The sequence below is a fragment of the Hippocampus bargibanti genome, linkage group LG02 (assembly GCF_051943395.1).
Source record: "Hippocampus bargibanti isolate YZ-2025 linkage group LG02, ASM5194339v1, whole genome shotgun sequence".
Lineage (NCBI taxonomy): Eukaryota > Metazoa > Chordata > Actinopteri > Syngnathiformes > Syngnathidae > Hippocampus > Hippocampus bargibanti.
In genome coordinates this window covers 28011757-28034292 of record NC_142735.1, presented here as the reverse complement: position 1 = coordinate 28034292, position 22536 = coordinate 28011757, and the positions used below count along the sequence as shown (strand labels likewise).

General features: G+C 44.1%; 1 protein-coding gene across 1 annotated transcript in view; it reads right to left on the bottom strand.

Moving 5' to 3' along the window:
- Positions 1-22536, bottom strand: part of LOC148902286 (VPS10 domain-containing receptor SorCS2-like) — a 66218-nt gene that overhangs the window by 6513 nt on the left and 37169 nt on the right. Inside the window, exon 2 of the mRNA XM_088990698.1 lies at positions 5927-5994. Within this exon, the coding sequence (XP_088846824.1) occupies positions 5927-5994 (68 nt within the window). The remainder of the gene's footprint in view (positions 1-5926; positions 5995-22536) is intronic.

The following is a 22536-nucleotide window of genomic DNA, read 5'->3' as shown; positions in this document are numbered from 1 at the left end:
TGTGTGTGTGTGTGTGTGTGTGTGTGTGTGTGTGTGTGTGTGTGCGCGTGTGCACGTGTGTGTGTCCTCTGTCAAGGACAAGTAAATATTCATTCTAGCCGCGTGGTTTGCATTTACTCATTGTAATGGGAGAAATGGGGCGACTAAGCCGGCGCGTATTTGGACAAATACTGCATGTGACGCCTCCGTTTGTTACAGCGCATGCGTGAAATGTTTCCAAACGTTGGCGCGACGTCTTCCTTTGAAGTCGGCACGCCAACCGGGTTCCGAAATGACCTCCCATGCTCGCGCCGTCGTTAACCCGTCTCCCGTCTCTGCCGACTATATGCAAATAAGCCAATTATACGCTATGGCAGCAGAAAGGCACAGCGGCGGCCACCTGCGAGTTGTCCGACCCCTGTGCGAGGATGATGTTGAAGGTTCCCACGGGAGGTAACAGATGCATGGGAACAGACACACAGGCCTGGAAATATGCTACTCAGTGAAATCAAATCGAAAGATTCAATCACAATCGCACGATTACGACTCCAAGAAACAAAAAGGATGGAGCAACACATGTCAACAGACAATGTCACTTTTTGATATACTATTTTATATTTATATATTTATCTTGATATATTTTTTCACCTAGCCTAAAAAATACAGTCCTATGAGGCTTTTCTTGGTGTGTGATTGTCTTTAGGCTGCCCCCAAGTGGCTAAGTCGTGTAGCGAAATGTTCATTGAATCGAAAGCCCCCAAAAGTGATCAAAAGTCTGCAACGGGTTTCCAATAAAAGGAAAGTGTGTTCTTTCAAAATGGGTATCTAAGGTATCGCCATTTTTTTAATGGAAGCTAACACAGAATTTTCCATTTCCATTTTTAGCGATACAGTAAAGTCTCGTTATATCGATATTCAAGGGAGTCCGAAAAAATATCGATATAACCGGGACTATCGATATATCCGACCCTGTTTGCATGTAATTTTCTCCGTGCGTGCATAGAAATAGTATCGATATAACCGGGACTATCGATATATCCGATATCGATATAACGAGACTTTACTGTATTTTGGACAATTGTAGCGTCTGAACGGCGCCGAGAGCTAATGTGGCTTTCCACCGTCGGGGGTACGAAGTTCCTAGCTGAAAGCATCGTGCAAAGAGGATTAGCGCAAATCCTCGCTGATGTTACTGAGAGAGGCCGTAAATTGAAGCCAAGTGTCCCAAAATGGCCGTGGTGGGATAATGCAACCGGGCCCTCATTGTCTGTGCGTATGTTTTGATTTTTATGCTTTCATGAAAAGCTTTTTTGTTGTCAAGGTGCGAAGTGATTAGGGGCTCGTATTAAACAGGATGTCGGATTTTTGACGATCCAAATTGAGAGGGAAAAAAACGCTGATGGATCAATTTGAAGAAGTGGCTCTACCATATGTGACATGCCACTTATTTAAGAGACTTTTTTTTCTTTTATGACAGTTTAGTAAAGAGTGTGTGTGTGTGTGTGTGTGTGTGTGTGTGTGTGTGTGTGTGTGTGTGTGTGTGTGTGTGTGTGTGTGTCCGTGTGCGTGTGTGTGTGTGTGTGTGTGTGTGTGTGTGTGTGTGTGTGTGTGTGTGTGTGTGTGTGTGTGTGTGTGTGTGTCTGTGTGTGTGTGTGTGTGTGTGTGTGTGTGTGTGTGTGTGTGTGTGTGTGTGTGTGTGTGGAGGTGGGGTATGGGTGGAGGGGCTGTGTTTCATTTCAAGCTGTTGCCAGGAAATGAGACAAGAGTGATGCAGCAGTCAGCCACAAGGAGATGAAGTGTCGAGTTAACAGGAAAAGGTTGAGTGCTGTTATGGGATGTAATAACAGGACAAATTATGATGATAACGCTCGTATAAAACAAAATATATTATTTTATATAGACTGCAACAGCAAAGCTGGGTGACTGTTGCACACTCGTCATGTTTTATCGCGCAGCCAATGACGCGCATCCGGCGATGTCTCTCTCTCTCTCTCTCTCTCTCTCTCTCTCTCTCTCTCTCTCTCTCTCTCTCTCTCTCTCTCTCTCTCTCTCTCTCTCTCTCTCTCTCTCTCACCCCCGTCTAACCCCCCTTCTTCTCCCTCAATCTCCCTACCCCTCTCTTTCTCTATGTTTCCCTCTCTCTCCATCTTGTCCCCCTCTCTGTCTCCCTGTCTCCCCCCCTCAATCGCTCTCTTTTTCAATCTCCCATTTACCTGCACCTCTCTCACCTGTCTCCCCTTTCTTTCTCTCTATCTCTCTCTCACACGCTCTCTCTCTCACTCCCTCTCTCCCACACTCAATTTTTCTCTCCCTCCCCCCATCTCGCTGTCTCTCTCCCCCATGTCCCCCTTTCTGTCTCGGTCTATTTCTCTCCCCACCTCAACTCAACCACTCCCCCCCGTCTCTTCCTCATTTCTCTCTCTCCCTCTCATCAACCCCTCTCTATCTCCTCCAAGTATACCCCTCTCTCTTTCTTTCTCTTTCTATCCCCTCTAAATCTCCCTGTCTCGCCTCTCTCTCTCTGTCTCCATCTCGTATCTCTCTGTTTCTCTCTCTCTTTCTCTCCCCCGTCTACACCCACCATTCTCCCCCATTTCTCTCTCTCTCGCTCGCTCACTCTCTCTCTCTCTCTCTCTCTCTCTCTCTCTCCCCCCTCAACCCTTTCTGTGTCTCTCTCTCTCCCTCCATCTCTTCCCCATTTCTCTCTCTCCCCCTCTCTCTACCTCAGTCTCCCATTCCCCTCTTCCCTTTCTCTCTCTTTCTCTCTGCCCCATCTCTCTCTCCCTCTCCCCTCCCCCTTTCTGTGTTTCTCTCTCTCTCCCCCCTTCTCTCCTCCATATCCCCCCAACTCTCCTGCACCCCTCTTCTCACACATATACATATATCTATCCATCCATCTATCATATTTCCGATAGTCGTGAGGTTTCCCTTTCTTCCCCATCGAGTGTGTCTTGTACAAACACTCCAGTGCACTGACAGACAAGTTGTGATTTTTGACAGCCGCCCCCCCCCCCCCACTCCCGCCCGAAAACACCAGCTTTTCAACATTAAGCAGTGACACCTTCAGCTTCGGCCCATCCTTGAACTATATGACGCCAACCCACCACCTCAGCCTTTCGATGGCACACACGCATCAGTGCGATGTGTGTGGTTAAAACAAGTGCGATCAATGTGTCACACATTCACGGTGGATCCTGGGAACTTTAAATTAAGCTGCTCAGCAAAGCCCCATTCGTGTGCCTTAAAGGACAACCGACGCCTCCGGACAAGTTGTGTCCATAATTTGTAAAATGGCTTCAAATGACTTCTACTGAGCGTATTTTACAAAGATTCCACGGCATATAGCTATATTTTATGTTTTAAGACTCGCGCTGAATATTCTGGAAGTCTTGTTTTTGAGTTGGTGACGAGTCCTCACCCTACGTCACTGAAGGAAGGCCCCTCAGCGAGAAAGGACATACCTTGCATAACCTCAATGCATTTTGCAATACTTTGTTTGGTCTGAAAACTTCGTGTTGATGGCGAAATTAGAAGTAAAACACATGAATAACGCGATGGTGAATCCTTAAGTGTGGCACCGAGCATCTATTTGATATTTACCGACAAAAATTGTAAGGAATTAATCAGCCCGTTTCCACGGAGCTTTGTCGCCCTCTTCTGCCTCTTTTCGGTGCTACATTTCCCTCCTCAAAATGACGCAGAATAAATTCCTTAATCGATTGCGAACATGTATGCTTTCCTCTTCAGAACTGTTTGAATCATATTCATAACTGGATGAGTAACAAGAAATCATCTTCTCCGAATCTGAAGCCATTGTTTTGATTCTCGAGCAAGGCAAGACGTCTTGCCGTGACACCACGGACATGCGGGCGGGACCTTCTGAAACTGGCCACTTCCGGTTTCAAATTGGATTGGATATGCCTTTGAAATTGAAGTACTTTTTAGACACTTTAAGTCATTTTTATTGGTGTTTTTTTATTTTTGCATTTAACTAAAAATATCAGCCTGCGTCTTTTGGGTATTTTAGATGTTTTTCTGATGTCAGTTAGGAAACAAAAAAGTGACGTTGGTTGTCCTTTAAAGGTTAAATGAAATAAATAGCCACTTTCACATCACTTTGGGTCAGCACAAAAACTGTGAATTTAAATTGGACTTTTGGCTTTCATGTTGCCCGTCCTTATGTTTATGTAATTTGAATTATATATATATATATTTGTGTGTGTGTGGGGGGGGGGGGGTAACTGGGAAGTAAAAAGCGAAGTGTTTTTCAAAGAAATGGGGAGAGAATGGAGTGCCCCGTGGCATATGCTTCTGTGTGTATGGGTGTGTGTGTGTGTGTGTGTGTGTGTGTGTGCGCATGCGTGTGTGCGTTTATGTGTGTGTTTGTACCTGTGTGTGTGTCCAGAAGGACATTTAGATTAGAGGCTACGTACAGTATGTGTGTTTCATGTTTTATGAAGACTGAGCTATGAGTTGCTTTCAACCTTCAGCCTCAAGCAACACTGAAATCATACTTCTGTAAGCAGAGTGTGTGTGTGTGCGCACATGTGTATGCGTGTGCATGTATGAGCGAGAGAGAGAGAGAGAGAGAGAGAGAGAGAGAGAGAGAGAGAGAGAGAGAGAGAGAGACATAGATGCCCGAGGGTCAGCAGCCTGAGAGCCACTTTCTCTCAACCACCCACCCTCCCACTTTCCCTTACTTGCTGCCAAGCTGAGGATTTGCAGCTTTGTAACATCCTTGGGAGCCACATCCATCCAACCAAACGAAATGCTACTAAATGCTATATACAGTATACATGATATATATATACAGTAAAGTCTTGTTATATCGATATTCAAGGGAGTCCGAAAAAATATCGATATAACCGGGACTATCGATATATCCGACCCTGTTTGCATGTAATTTTCTTCGTGCGTGCATAGAAATAGTATCGATATAACCGGGACTATCGATATATCCGATATCGATATAACGAGACTTTACTGTATATATATATATACAGTAAAGTCTCGTTATATCGATATCGCTTATATCGATACTATTTCTATGAACGCAAGGAGAAAATTTACATGCCGCAGAATCGGATATATCCATAGTCCAGTTATATCGATATTTTTTCCGACTCCCGAGAATATCGATATAACGAGACTTTACTGTATATATATATATATATATATATATATATATATATATATATATATATATATATATATATATATATATATATATATATATATATATATATATATATATATATATATGGAGAACCATTAAACGGTCAAGTCCTATAACGAGAAAATATGCACATTATTCATGTCAAACTTCCAGGGAGAATTGCACTTGTAGCTAATGGGAGGCTGCAGCTTTGAAGCTCTCCAAAAACGGGGGATGCCATGAATTAAGTAGCATCATCAGACACATTTACTCTGTGGGAAAGTACCCGCTAAAACACGCACGCACACAACCAAAAGTTAATTTTAGCCGGTGTCAGTCGTGAACCATGTCGGATCTGTTTTCGCTCATGAAATGGGAAGAGAATAAAGTCTCCTCTAATGTACCTGCAAGGTCAGGCTCGGCATCGGAGCATCTGCGAGGGATTAAGCGGAGGGGAGAATTAATATTCCATGAGAAAGTATACACAAGAATCTCACTGTGAAGTGGTGCTGGGAGGGATACTGTTATCGTTTTTTAAACTTTTGAGCCACTCAACGGCAAGAAAAGTGGTCATGTCAGCCCGACTTGACATGCTTTCCACGCTGTTACGTTATCTACCCAAACAGATGCCATCGCCGACCCCCTCACAGTCTTCCGTATCGCCACCGAACAAGCCGCATCAGGATTTTTTGTTTTTCAGCACGATATGGCCACATACAAGATCCACTGTCGCCAAATGAAGTCATCTGATGACTTGGGAGCGGGGGTGAGGGAGTCGACGTTTTGGCCTACCTCCACAGAGAGCTCTCCAACACCTTGGTAGAGTCGGCGTGGTAGTACTTGGTCAGAATGAGAATGACCTGCAGGAAAAGAGAGAGAAAACGCAGTATTTTAGTTGGCCAGCATTTGCATTTCAAACCTCTCTGGAAAGCTTCTCGCTCTGTGCGAGCTCAAACATCTTTTTTTTCCCCTCTCATATGAAACGGGTCAAAAACGTCATTCGCTTTATTGAGGATGGGTCAATGCTGTCATGGCTAATGGTCGGTAATGATGCGAATGCGGCAACTTGGGGACGGCCATTATTGCAGGCCGTTATTTCCCGTGTCGGGATGTCACAGCTAGGAGGAGCGCCGCCGTATATCTTTGATGTTTTCATAAACGGTGAACTCAGGTTCATCGCCGGGGATGCTTGACAGATTATTGGCTAGCAAATTTCACAGTCTCAGTGTCGTTTTTAACAGCTCCTCGCAATTAGAGAAAATGTACCCATATTGAGTTTAAAAAAATGAAAAGTAAAATAAAATAAAAAACTCATTGTAAATGCTTCCATGAAATGTGGAAAAAAACGCACATTGACTACTTTAGACTCATGAACAGGAGACATTAAAACATTTCAATGTCAATGCATAAAAGTCTGTTACCAACACTGCTATAAATAAATAAATAAACAAGCAAAAAAACAACGAAATAAATAGCTAAATAGTTAAATAAATAAATAAATAAACAAATACAGTAAATGAATAAATACATAGATAAATAGATAAATAAATGATAAATAAATGAACACAGAATAAATAAATAAGTAAATAAAACATATAAACAAACAAGCAAACACATAAACAAATAAATAGCTAAATAAACACATAAATACATCCATAAATACATAAATAAATAGACAAAAAGACAAATAAATGAATACGTAAATAAATAAATAAATACATAAATAAATGGGTAAAAAAACACATAAGAACCGGGAGAGCACCAAAAAATAGTGACATTTATTTTAAAACCCTCATCAAATGAATAATAGATGACCACAAAAAAAATAAAAATAAAAAAAGTGAAATTGATTCTAGAGGCGACATGGAGCCAATGTCAAGAACAAATATTAAGAGGAAACAAAAAGACAAAATATCAACAATACGTAAACAAGTGCTGAAATTAATAATCTCATTCAATGACGTAAAGACGACAGTATCAGTCAACATTATGTCGTCACACCCTGACAGCCACGTCACTCACCAGGTCAGGTCTTTTAAAGCATAACACAAATCATGGTTGCTATTGTAGAAATGAAAGATGGCGACGGGGAGAGAACAGAATAAAAGTCAACACCTCTCATGCACGTCTGGTGGTGAATAATGCAAAATATTGGTCCAAATATCAGCTCACCCGAATATACTGTACACGTTTGAAAATAGAGAGTAACTTTTCAATGTTTCATCTTTGGATTTTCATGAATAAGACATGGCGGCCAACAGTACTACTCGACCCCCGCGTGACTTCACCCGGTCAGGCCGCTCTTTCAAATCGTTTTTTTTTTTGACAGCAAAGGGATTTGTACTGTCCCTTTGTAAAGATTGACATGGGGAAGGGGCGGCGGGGGAGGTGGGGGGGGGGTCAGATAGCACGTAGCGCCCCCGAGGTTTAAGTGACAGGATGTGTTGATGTGCAACGTAAAAGCAGTGCAGGCTGACTGAGTCCAGAGACTTTTGTGTATCGAGTGTACATTGTGGTGGTGGAGGCAGGGAGGGGGGCGGCGCTCCGGAGTCTGACGTAAGGCCTATAGTCAAGATGTCCAGTTGTTGACATTGCAAGATGCACTTACTTCAGAGCTGTAGGGGGAGCAACCATGGCTGACATTCTTTACATAGAACAGCATTGAAAGACATTTCAAGAAGCCATTCTGTTTCACATGTTTTTTATTTTAATTTTCAGCTATCTTAAGCATACTGTATGTTTTGGTTCATTTGAAACACGCATATAAAAATTTAATTGACCTTCATAATTGAAATTGAATAGTCACGTAACGTCACTTTTTAAACACTTTAATTAACTTTTTTGTAATAGTCAAACAAAAGTCACCATTTTAGATTTTTTTTTTTTAAATGTAGACAATCAACATTTTCGAAAATTGGGGGGCTCATTCGGTCAATGAATCATATACTACAGTAAAGTCTCGTTATATCGATATTCTCGGGAGTCAGAAAAAATGTCGATATATCCGTCCTGCGCCGAACTGCATTAAAAAAAAGGGGGGGGGGCAACACGTAAATGGGGGATTTTTGATATGGCATGTAAATTTATCGTTGGGTTCATGGATTGCGTATCTAGCATGCTTTTTGTACAGTAGTGAAATGAAAAACTTGTGCATCAAATAAAAATGTCATTTTTTTTTAATGACTATTTCCTTTCAAAAATGCAACTAATGCAAAAAAAAAAAATACTCACGTTGTTCTATTCACACGAAACCACGGACGCCAGCATGTACAAACATTAAAAATAGTGAATGTTGCAAGCGATAAAGATATCTGAATGCAACACAATTAAATACATGAATGAAAAACCAAAACTGCAACGTTTACATGACTTAGGTTGAAGTATTCTGCTGCACGTCACGACAAACTCTTTCGCGATGAAGCAACATTGTATGTCCGTAACACCTTGCAACGCTGGTGTCTTTGTCGGTTCTTCATCCTCGTCATTGTGGGAATCTTCTGGGGCATACTTGGGTTTAATTTCGTGTTGGATTCTCCTCAACAGCCACCATTGCCTTGTACTGTATTTCCTTCCGAGGTCACAATTCTTTCGTTTTGCTATGGTTGAAGACGGTAGCAATATGGTGTCTGCTCCACTGCAAGACACGGGAGTTGGTCACGTAACCAAGTCACGTGATCAAGTCACGTGACCAAGTCGACCAACGGCGCGACGATACAGATTTCGATAATTGTGGTACTGTGTAGAAAGCCCTAAGCAAATATCGATTCACCTTAATTATCTTTTGTATCGATATAAACATAGCAAAATGGCCGGCGGGAGATGAAAAAGAGCACCGTAGTAACCGGATTATCGAGAAAACCACGAATCGTACTAAACGGAACTAATTATACATAAAAAGACTAGAAATGTGCACGGGAAATGAAAATAGTGTCGTAATATGCAGTATTATCAATATAAACGATATCGATATAACGAGACTTTACTGTAATTTGCTGTTCCTAATTGAGCCTCTAGTTGGCAGCACTTAGCACACGCAGGTAACAGTGCTACTGCCAAATGTATTCATTCAACATGCGGACCAAACGTTATTGATTTTATGACCGAAGCTGCGGCCTGGATGAAAATTGACCACGGGCCACATTTGGCCCCCGGGCCAGACTTTGACTTACTTTGTTTTTGATTTGATCGGATTAGGTAAAAACGACTTGATAAATTTCTCCAAAGAGAAAAAAAAGTCTGTGTCTTTTAATGGAGATCATCGAGTTCTGCTCGACTGTAATTGAGTGACCGCCACATCCTCCCCTGTGGCTTTTCTTTTTTTGGCCGCCACTGTGGAGAACAAATCCAGTGACTTTTATCTGGACGGTCAAGACCTCAGAGTGACACCCTGCGGGCCGCACAAGAGAGCCCATTGACAGCGGAGAACACGGCCAGGCAACGACAATATGCCGCCTGTCCCGAGGACATTTGCAATCACTTGTGCACTGACGAGAAACCCGACGGAAGGAAGCGAGCGTAGGAAAGGAGACAAGTTGCTCGCTGGGCTCAGAGAGGAAGAATGTGGTAATCCATTGGGGACGTGGGGGTGGTGCAGACCACACACATATCCCAAATGGCAGTCTGGAATAAACGAGGTCAAAACGTTTTGGGAATTTCAGATCAAATTGTCCGCGTGAACATTTCCGGCCAACGTACTATGAGCGCATAACAGCCCCCCCCCCCACCCCAACGACCCCTTCTTCTTCAAACTAAGTAAAAAGCAAGGACAAGTTTGTCTCTGGTGATCGCCTGCTCGCTTAATTCTAATAGCATCTGTATGACGCTCTCAGTCGCAGATGTTAGAAAACTAATGGCGGAGCACCACATGTAAATAGACAATCAATTCAACAAAGATCTGATCGTCCGGGTGGGATGTGCGGATATTTCGGTGTTCGGCTGTCATCATTTGCCCATCAAGCATTGACGTCATTGATCCAATCCGCAAAAGAGGACATGACAGAAAACACAATACTGGACACATTCTGTGCTGCCATTGTTAATAATAAAAGGTTTCCAAGCAAAAACAGTCAATTTAAAAAACATCTCCAGTATTTTGAAGATTTTTTTTTTAATTCAGCGCAAAGGTGGGGATATTAAGTCCCTTTCCCTATTTTCTGTTTGTTCACAGAATGTTTGACAGTGTTTGGGGTGCAATATTTTTACTGTTTAATTCTTACTGTTTCTTTGCATTCCATTTTAATGAGGGTCAATCTTATGCAAATTTGGGCAATTTGTGTGGGTCTGCCTGGGCCCAATGCCATGCGACTAGCGGGAGTTAACTGTATGGTAAAAAAAATAAAGAGGCTTCATAAACTCAAAATAAATGTTTACGTCGCCTCAGTGATCAATTAGCATTTTTTTCGTGACAAAACCAAAAGTCTGATATTGGATTGGATTTGCATTTACATTTCACAGCAGCAAGTGATGAAAGGAATGAAAGAAGAAAAAAGAAATACATGAACATATATATGTATAGTGGCAGACATGAATTCTTTATCCTTGGTGAAGAATGACTAACATAATTGCATTTTCGCTCAGCTCGGTTGTAACTATTTGCCTGGAGGCTCCCTACAAAAAAGGTCAAGTTTGAAGAGGTCTACTGTAGGGAGGAGGGTATTGAATTGCTATACTGCCTACAAGTGGCCAAAATGTGCACGGCGGACTGAGCCGAACATTTTGCAATGAAATGAGGCAATAAATAAATGAATAAAGATAGAAAGAAAGATGAAAAAAAAGTAAAAAAGAAACGATTACAAAAATAAATAAATAAATAAATAAATAAATAAATAGATAAATAAATACATGAATGAATAAATAAACTGATAAATAATTAAACGGAAAAATAAATACTATATACATAAATCAAGATACATAATGAAACGTAAAAATAAATAAATAAATAAATAAATAAATAAATAAATAAATAAATAAATAAATAAATACAATGCGGCCGTGGGGCTATCTTAAAAATGGCTGAATAATTGACATTCTGTTTAATTCGTTCTTTTTTTTATTAAATACAGGAATTTTGAATTTCTCCACTGTGACACTAATAAAGATTAATCTAAATGTAAATCTAACAGATGCATTGTCAGTTCGTGCAGGTCATCTCCGAACCCGCAAAATGACAATTGCCAACGTTCCTTGGCAATACAGACACACACACACACACACACACACACACACACACACACACACACACACACACACGCACGCACACACGCACACGCACACGCACACGCACACGCACACGCACACGCACACGCACACGCACGCACACATTCACACACGCAAGCATAAAAAAGCACTGACTTGGCCAAAATAAAAAAAATAAAATGTGTCCAAATTCGTGGCCATTATGTCCATTGGATGGGTGGTTACCATACAGTAAATCTGGCGCATGCTCTTAAATTACCGGACGTCCTCTGACCCGCACGCTGGTTCCCATTTTAACGGTGCATTGAGATTGCCGCCATTCATGAGAGGAGAGAGGAGGGCAATTACACGCACCTCCGCCAGCAGTGCCGTTTGTTAGCCTTCAGATTTATCGGCGGAGAGCATCCAACTATGATCCAAACTCGCCCCTGATACCAGCGCACATGCACGCTCCCCCTTATTGCCTTATAATTGCAGGGCACATTGACATCAGGCTATCTTTAGAGAGCCCGAAAGCGTATCATCAATGTTTGAAAAAGCGCAGCCTCCAAAAAGGGGAGAAAAAAAAGAGGGTTGGGCACGCAAAGGCACAGAGAAGGAGCGCAAGGAACCCACGGAGGCGGTCTTGTACGCTCTCCAGTAGCTAATTGGACCGACAGGAGTGAGCCAGCCGAGTTGCTTAGATGTGAGATCATCTACTGGCGCTCGTCGGAGGCCTTCGGAAGCGCCACGGCAGGAGATGCGGGACACGACGGGAAACGGGGGAAGCGAGGACCACGGAACAAAGAGACAAAGAGCTGGAAACGGCGGGGCGATGACATGGCCCAGGGATGACGGGAGCAGGAAATTGCAAGTGTGAAAGCATGAATCGATGGAGTGCGGGGTGAGATTAAGGAGGGGGGGGGGGGGGTGATCCTTCTGGCACTTCCAACCTGTTTATTGATCTCCGCAGTTTACATCGACGAGTCTTCCGACGCAACTTAATCCAGCATGGAGTTGTCGGTTTTGCTTATCACGTTAGCGCAATTGGCGATGGCTCATGTCGGGCTGTCACACATTTGCAAAAAATAATATACAGCGCATCCTGATTGATGTAGCGACGATAGCTTAGCAAAACAGTTCCCATTAAATAATAAACAAAACAGGAAACATAACACATAACAAGGTTAAATTCGGACATGACCTTTCAAAATAAATGCGATTTTGCCAATTTTTGGCTATTTAAAGCGCTACTCTTAAAACTCAGTTTTTGAGAGTAACATTTACACCATAAAAATACCAAAGGAGAAATGAGAGAGATTCATGTTTTGAAGCGTGAAATCCAGTCAAAAATGTCTGAAAATATTACGCGGAATCAGAATCAGACAACCTTTATTCGTCCCACAATGGGGAAATTTGCAGTCCACAGCAGCAATTTGAAAGGGGATGGGATGGGGCTGAAAGGATAGAAAAACAAGATATTCTAAGCATAGTAAAATAAAAATGTCAACTGTATACTGTAAATGTGCAAAACCGTTTCATGAAAAAGTGTACATCGTGCAAGTATCAAGAAAGACATATTGATATATGTAGCTGTATTGCATCAACGATATTTACAGTACAAGTGTCCAGTTTTTTTTCACATGTGATCGTTAAGAATTGAGAAGCCTGACAGCAGTCGGTCGGAACAAGCGGCGGTACCTCTCCTTCTTGCAGCGCGAGTATAACAGTCTCTGGCTGAAGCAGCTGTTGACAAAGTGTTATCTCGCTTCAAAAACACGACCAATCTGTCAGAATCCGTTGAAGTTAACCAAGTAACGTCAAGTCTTTGCTTTGTTAATGTTTCTTTAAAAAAAAACTAATAATCAATCATGCAACAGCATCTCTTTGTTAGGCGGGTCATCGGTTAACAGTGTGGTTAAAGCTCCCGCGCTCAAAGACTAAAGCAAAAAAAAAAGGAAATGAAGCATTGTGGGGTTTTGTGTGCGTATATGTGTGTGTGTGTGTGTGTGTGTGGGCTGCTCCAATTAGCTCAACACAGGGCAGCACACGCAGACACATTCTGCTCAAACGGAGCGTTGGAATTTTTCAGAGGATGAGCTCTTGCATGATCTTCATGTGTGATGGCGATGTCAGCATGAAAAGACTGGAAAATATTTCCTGTCGTCTTGGTTGAGGGAGGGGGGGACACATTTACACAAAGAGGGGAAAAAAGGTAGGATGCGATTAGCGGGATGAATCCATTCTTAACATATCTCAGATGAAAGGATCAAATTTGAAGATGGTTTTAGAAGATGTAAAATTTGACGTTCTTGGTAAGGGAAGGGCAAAATCTGGGCAAAAACAGCATGACGTGCGCAGCAAGCTTAAAGGACAACCGACGTCACTTTTTTGTTTCTTAACTGACATTAGAAAAACGTTTTATAGCATCTAAAATACCTAAAACACGCAGTATGATAATTTTAGTCAAATGCAAAACACCAATAAAAATGACTTAAAGTGTCCAAAATCTGCGCAGGTGATAGTCGCACCCATTCAAAGTCACTAGTTGCTACAATAACGCGACACGAATAACGACAAGGCATCATGCGAACGTTACAGCCATTTTGTTGCCATCAGTGACTTATTTTGTTTCTCATACAATTCCTTCACAGACAAATAATGCCCTCCTGGCTCAGGCTTCGTTCCCATCGTGGACACAGCTGGTGGGGGCGAGCTGAACAGCTGTTGCCGTCCGAATTATCATAATCCCTATCCTCTGCATTTCATCAATGCCCCCGCATTTTCCCATCATCACGCCGAGGCATTTTTTTATCTCTACTTTTTTTTTTTGGGGGGGGGGGTTGTTTCCCGCTCATTAATAGCCAGCTGATACGTTTCGCCATTCATATTCTCTCGGTGCCGCCCCCGACAAAAACCAACAGTCTTTCCCGCTGCAACTGTGTCAACAGGAGTCGAAGATGACTCGACTAAGTGGCATGCCGTTTAATAAGCGTTGAATGAAAACACAGTGGGAATACTCCCGCGGTCTAATTTGGGCAAATGCGTTTCAGGAGATGTTCTAATTATCCAAAAAGTAGATACATTATTTATCCGTGTTCATGCTGCATCTGAGCCTTTCGCGTCCTCAAGGGCTCGGGTTGAAAAGCACTTTATTCAGTATGAGTACGTCCGTAGGTGCAAGCCAGGGGTCTTGACTGAAAGAATGAGATCTCGGATACAAGCAGGGTTTCCTGGCTGACCCTGAGAGACAGGGTGAGAACCTCAGTCATCTGATCAAATTGAGAAGAGCCAGATAAGGCGGTTCGGGCATCTGATTGGGATGCCTCCAGAATGCCTCCCTGGTGAGGTGTTCTGAGTATGTCCCACTGGCAGGCGAACCAGGACACATTGGAGAGACTCTGTCAACCAGCTGACCTGGGAACAACAAGAAGTGGTTGGGGAGAAGGAACACCTGACTCTGGATAAGCGATAGAAGATGGATGGATGGATGGATGGAAGGCTCGAGTAATGGTTGGGTGGGTTGAAGCGAAGATCAGCCATGGCAAAGTTTGGCGTGGATGTAGTTTGTCTTTGTGTGCCCTGCGATTGGCTGGCAACCAGTTTAGGGTGTCCCCTACCCACTGCCCGAAGAGGGCACAGGATCCGGCGAACCCTGCGATCCTTGAAAGCGGATTGAAAAAATGGATGAATGGATGGGATGGATTCCTCAAGACAATCTTTATTTAGACATGGACAGCAACAGAATAGATTCTTTCCCAGCTCCAGTGCGCTTCCTCTTGAGATGAACAGCATGTTTTTGCTATACAATGAAGGTAGTAGTAAGACGGCGCAAAAATGGTGCGCGCCGCTGAATTGGTGCATAATCATAGAGAACAAGCTCGTTAGCAGTACCATCGCAGGCACCGCACTGAGATGTGTTCACATCCGGCCAAAGTGAGGACCGTCGTTACCTCGCCAACGTGGAGAGAAGAGTGGGCGTGTAAATACATTAGGCCAAAGTAAATGGCGCATTAATGCGCCTCATTAAGTTTTGGCCGCGACGCTTCATTTCATCGAGTCTTTTAACGGGGAAGCGTGCCAAAAATTGGAGGGCAAAGACTCCTGCTGGCTCGGGTTCTTCTAAGAACTGACACATTTTTCCATGGGGCATCTTCACCTCATCGTCTGCCCGTCCCATTAATCTTGCGGTAAGCATGACAGTCCACCCGCAACACACCTGCAGATCCATCCCGGGTGTTTTCACATCCGATCGCCCGACCTGGTGCGGCAGGGCCACCCAAGCTAGAGAATGAGGTCAGAATAAAGCAAGTCCAAATAAGCCTCAGAAACAGCTCGGGTCTTTTGAGCCGATGTGAGATGCCAATGTGCTCTGACACATGGCCGAACGGGCCTGTCGATCAACACCGCGTGGAAAAAAATAAAATAAAAAGAGCAACACCTTCTCGGCAGTGACTGAATGGTCTTCCAGACCTTGCAGCCTTTGTTGGAGGGCCTCATCCGAGAACTAAATACAGTGCCGCATCATTAAGCAAACCATATGTAGGGCGGCCTAAACGCAGGCCGAGAAAACGGCTGCCGTAAATGTAGCCGAATTTGTACTTGTGGGAATGTGCCATCATGGCCGATGAAAGAAACAGCGTCGGAAAAAAAAATCCTGTTGAGCAACTCGAGCCCAACGCGCGCCCAAAAACTGCAACCCTCCAACAAAATGTCGGGACCAAACAATCAAATGCAGTTTTTTAGGCCGTTGCTGATTTCAATTTTGTATGGAGGTAGGGGAGTGGAAATATATGCAAAAATGATTAATCTAACGATTAATTGAGAACATTTCTCAGCCCTCCTTGCCCCCCCGACCCATAAACTGTATACCTTTAGCTTGTGTGTAAATGTGTGACACCCAATGTCAACTTCCATCCCTTGCTAAATCAATAGACAGACAGACAGATAGATGGATAGATGGATAGATAGATGGATAGATGGATAAATGGATGATAGATAGACGGATAATAATAATAATCAGAATCAGAATCAGAATCAGAATCAGAATCATCTTTATTGCCAAGTATGTAGAACACACAGGGAATTTGTTTCCGGTAGAACACGCTGCACTAGTATCGTCGTCAAAAAAAACTGCTAAGTGGCACTATACAGTTCCCTCAGGGGTCGCCACAGCGAATCAATGTCCTCCATCTATCCCGGTTTTGTGCATCCTCTTCTCTCACACCAGCTACCTTCATGTCCTCTTTGACCACATCCATAAACCTCCTCTTCGGTCGTCCTCTCGGTCTCCTGCCTGGCAGTTCAAGACTCAGCATTCTCTATTCTCCCGATATAGTCACTCTCTCTCCTCTGAACATGTCCAAACCATCTCAGTCTGGCCTCTCTGACTTTCTCCAAAGCCTCTAATATGAGTTGTCCCTCCAATGTACTCATTCCTGATCCTATCCAACCTGATCACTCCCAAAGAAAACCTCAACATCTTCAGCTCTGCTACCTCCAGCTCTGCTTCCTGTCTTTTCTTCAGTGGCACCGTCTCCAGTCCAAACGTCATGGCTGGTCTTACCACTGTTTTACACACTTTTCCTTTCATCCTAGCTGAAAGCCTTCTGTCACACATCACACCTGACATTTTTCTCCAGCCGCTCCAGCCTGCCTGGACACACTTCTTCACCTCTTTTCCACACTCTCCATTGCTCTGGACAGTTGACCCCAAGTACTTAAAATCCTCCACCTTCTTTATCACTTCCCCCTGTAGCATCAGTCTTGCACTTGGATCCCACTCATTCACACACATTTGGATTGGATTGGATTGGATTGGATTGGATATGCCTTTATTAGTCTCACAGTGGAGAAATTTACATTTCACAGCAGCAAAGTGATGAAAGGAATGAAAGTAGAAAAACAAAATACATGAGCTGCTGGAAAGGCAGCCACTCTCGCGGCGCCGTCTTGAAGTCAAAATAACAAAAAAAAAAATTATTGCGTCTTGCTGTATTCTTTATTCCTCTCCTTTCCAGGGCATATCTCCACATCTCTAGTTTCTCCGCCACTTGTTCCCTGTTCTCGCTACAGATCACAATGTCATCTGCAAACATCATGGTCCAAGGAGATTCTTGTCTAACATCGTCTGTCAGCCTGTCCATCACCATAGCAAACAAGAAGGGGCTCAGAGCTGACCCCTGGTGGAGTCCCACCTCCACCTTAAATTCCTCCGTCACACCGACAGCACACCTCACAACTGTCTTACAGTCTTGCACCGCTCTGACATACTTTTCTGTCACTGCAGACTTCCTCATGCAATACCACAGCTCTTCTCTGGGCACCCTGTCGTACGCTTTCTCCAGATCTACAAAGACACAATGCAATTCCTTCTGACCTTCTTTGTACTTCTCTATCGGCATTCTTAAAGCAAACACTACATCTGTCGTACTCTTTTTTGGCATGAAGCCATACTACTGCTCACAAATGTTCACTTCTGCTCTTAGTCTAGCTTCAACTACTCTTTTCCAGAGTTTTATTGTATGGCTCATCAACTTTATTCCTCTGTAATTAGTACAACTCTGCACATCTCCTTTGTTCTTAAAAATGGGCACGAGTACACTTCGTCTCCATTCTTCAGGCATCTGTTCACCATCTAAGATCTTGTTGAATAACCCAGTCAGGAACACCACCGCCACCTCTCCAAGACACTTCCATACCTCGATTGGTAAATCATCAGGCCCGAGTGCCTTTCCCCCCTTCATCCTCTTCAGCGCCCTCCTCACTTCATCCTTGCTAATGCTTGCTACGTCTTCGTACGGATAATAATAATAATAATAATAATAATAATAATAATAATAATAATAATAATACATTTCATTTGTAAGTATTTTTAAGCATTTTTAAATTTTAAGTTCAATACTCTCAAGGTCACTTTACAGTCACGGGATAAGTTTTTCTGTGGGTGAGCAGCGGCAGCCACAGGCGCCAGCGTTCACTCAACCCCGAAGTAACTCGGATAGAATAGTAAGAGAGAGAGAGACAGACAGACAGACAGACAGACAGACAGATAGACACTTTGTGTTGAATGGCGCGCCCACAGAACGATCTTATGAGTACATTTCATCAAAACTATTTTCAGAATAAAAGTACAAAATGGACAGGTAATGAAACCAGCGTGATTTGCGTACAACCTCCCTACATATATAGAGTACATCACGGTCAAGAAAAAAAGAGTTGCGAAAACATCTGCCATCTGGGTGATTATTTTGACCGAAGGGCGAGTATTGGACTATTTAATCAGCTGACCGATTAATCGGCTGACTGATTAATTAGACTGGGCACTGATATACTACTTTGTATTTTTCTCCCCCGTCCATCTTGAACAATAGGGTTTGATGGTTCAGGACAAAATGGATTGCCCCAAAGAGAGAACGAGTGACAATATAAATTGGTTTCAGGAGCGAGGTGGAGGAGGTGGTGGGCTTGAGGAGGTTGAACATGTGACACTGCTACACACACACACACACACACACACACACACACACACACACACACGCACACACGCACACACACACACACACACACACACACACACACACACACACACACACACACACACACACACACACACACACACACACACACACACACATAGTACGAGATGACACGAGCATAAGCCGAACCTGGCGGACACCAGATGCTCTCACTGGTGTGAGAAATGTCAGTAGCCCAGATGGATTTTTTTTGCTCTCAGCACAAATGGTGTACTTTTTTGGGGGGTTTGGGGGTGGGGGAATGACACAATTGTTATTCTACCGACCACCGTCGCGGTGCTATAACACGAGACATCTCATCCATAAACATGTCGGTGGAGGTGGGGGTGGGCGGTTTGGTGGGTGTTGTATTCGGGCCTGGCAACCCGTCACGCAGATGTCAAGCGGCTGCACTGTACTTCTCTGTTTCTTATTGTTCACCTCGCCATTTGTTTCGAAGCAACACAGATGTGATGGAAAGGGTTTTTTTTCAAAATGAAGGTGAAACAAAGGAGAAATTAAATTGTCAAATACATTTATAAAATACATTTATGCTACGATGAAAAGTAAACCGAATGTTGTTGCGTGACATGCTTCCTCATTAGCGTCATACCGGGAAGCGACCAAACCGTTTTTCCACCCTCCTGACTCGCCTCTACGGTCAATAAATTGACGAGCACCATTGACGGTATTGGTATGTCAAGGGTCTGTGTAACTGCAGCGAGGACGCGCCAAAGGCAAAACAATGTCAGCATTAAGCTAGCCAGCTTTTATTTGACGACATTATAGCGGTTGTCATGAGGATTTTTTTAAATGTCACTGAATCCAAGATGGCGTCGCGAATGGCACGCTCCCTAGTATTGTTCCTGCTTTTGTCATTTTCATTTGTTTTTTTGCGACCCTACAGTCAGTTACACGAGGGAAGAGTTACTGAGCATTGGGGAATCCACTCTTGGACTATTTTCACCGACACACCAAAATCTACAAGGTTTTTCGGGGCTGCTCGCGAGCGGCGTAGCAGCTCTGTACGGAGCTTTCGGACGCCGGCATAGGAGGGGGAAGCGAGCCGGCGTGCTCGTCAAGCTAAGGCGTGGATTTCGAACGCCGCTCCCATCGATCCACCTCGCTAATCTATGCTCACTACCAAACAAGATGGACGAACTTCTTCTTCTCACAAAAACCAATAAAACATTTGCATGCTCTGCTGCGCTGTGCTTTACTGAGACCTAGCTCAGCGACCGCCACCCGGATTCCGCGCTACACCTACCCGGATTCCGTCTCCTCAGAGCCGACCGTGACACGGAGCAATCTAGGAAATCCAAAGGTGGTGGAATATGCTTCTACATCAATGAAGAATGGTGCACCGATATCACGATGCTCGACGCACACTGCAGCCCTGGCTTGGAATCTCTGTCTCTCAACTGCAAGCCATTCTACTCGCCACGTGAGTTCACTTCCTTTATTCTCGTCGCCGTGTACATCGCGCCACAAGCTAATGCTAACGCGTGTATACAAACGCTAGCGGACCATGTAAACCAACTCGAACAAAAATATCCAGACTCACCCCTGATCATTTTGGGCGATTTTAATCAAACGCGTCTAAACCTTCCCAAATATAAGCAGCATATTGACTGTTTCACCGGAGAAGGAAACATTCTAGATCACTGTTGCACAGCACTCAAAGGCGCATACCGGTCTGTTGCGCATGCAGCATTGGGTCTTTCTGACCACTATTTAATCCACTTAATTCCCACATACAGACAGAAACTCAAATGTGTAAAACCGGTCGTCAAGACAGTTAAAAAATGGACAGATGAAGCAAAGTTAGCGCTACAAGAATGCTTAGACTGCACTGATTGGAGCATCTTTGAAACTTCAACGGGCACATTGGATGAATACACAGACACTGTAACATCATACATTAGTTTCTGTGAGGACATGTGTGTACCAACAAAGTCATTCCGCTCATTCAACAACAACAAGCCATGGTTCACTCCCAAACTCAGGCAGCTTAGGAAAGAGAAAGAGTCCGCATTTAGAAGCGGCGATCGAGCGCTTTACAAGCTCGCCCGAAACAGATTGACTAAGGAAATTAACATCGCAAAGAAAAGTTATGTGGAGAGGCTTAACAAACAGTTCTCCGCTAACGACTCTGCATCGGTGGGGAATGGCCTGAAAGCAATAACAAATTATCGTTTACCATCACCCCAAGCAGTGTACGACAATGGTCTGGCTGATGACCTTAATACATTCTTTTGCCGATTTGAAAAGGGAACCCCCATTTCCCTCATATGCCCACAATTACCAGAAACTACCGTATCTCCGCCCTCTGCCCTACAGATCCACGAACTGGACATGAGACGACTCTTCAAGCAGCAGAAGATCAAGAAAGCTGCGGGACCTGACAGAGTGTCCCCCTCCTGCCTGAAAGTCTGCGCTGACCAGCTGGCTCCGGTCTTCACACGAATCTTCAACAGATCCTTGGAGCAGTGTAAAATCCCATCCTGCTTCAAACAGTCTACTGTCGTCCCAGTCCCAAAGAAACCAGCACTCTCGGGATTGAACGACTACAGACCTGTTGCTCTGACGTCTGTGGTCATGAAGTCCTTTGAACGCCTCGTGCTGAACCACCTGAAGAACATCACCGGACCTCTGCTAGATCCTCCTGAGTTTGCCTACCAGGCAAACAGGTCTGTGGAGGATGCAGTCAACATCGGACTGCACCACATCCTCGACCACCTCGACAACACAGGAACCTACGCAAGGATCCTGTTTGTGGACTACAGCTCTGCGTTCAATACCATCATCCCAGAACTCCTCATCCCCAAACTTCTCCAGCTTGGAGTGTCCCCTACGATCTGCCAGTGGATCCTCAACTTCCTGACAGGACGGACACAACAGGTCAGACTGGGGAAAATATCATCCTCAACACGAACCACGAGCACTGGAGCCCCACAGGGATGCGTCCTCTCTCCATTGCTCTTCTCTCTCTACACGAACGACTGCACCTCAACGCACCCATCTGTCAAATTCATAAAGTTCGCAGACGACACCACGGTCATCGGTCTCATCAAAGACGGCGACGAGTCTGCGTACCGACAACAAGTGGAGCAGCTGGAGCTCTGGTGCAGCCGTCACAACCTGGAGCTGAACACGCTCAAGACAGTAGAGATGATCGTGGACTTCAGGAAACATCCATCACCACAGCTACCCCTCACACTATCCAACTGCCTGGTGTCAACCGTTGAGACCTTCAAGTTCCTGGGAATCACAGTCTCCCAGGACATAAAGTGGGAGGTCAACACCAACTCTATTCTGAAAAAGGCCCAACAGAGAATGTACTTCCTGAGGCTGCTAAAGAAGCATGGCCTGCCACAGGAGGTGCTGCAACATTTCTACACGGCTGTCATCGAATCCATCCTGTGTTCTTCCATCACCGTTTGGTTCGGGGCCACCACAAAAATGGACAAAATCCGACTTCAACGGACAGTTCGGACGGCGGGAAAAAATCATTGGTATCGAGGACTTGCACACTGCAAGAATCCAAACTAGGGTGCGGAAAATCATAATGGACCCTCCGCACACTGCCCACCACCTTTTCCAGCTACTCCCCTCAGGCAGGCGCTACCGATCCATGCGCACCAAATCCAGCAGACATTTAAACAGCTTCTTCCCCCAAGCCATTAACTCTTTGAACAGTAGCCCAAATTG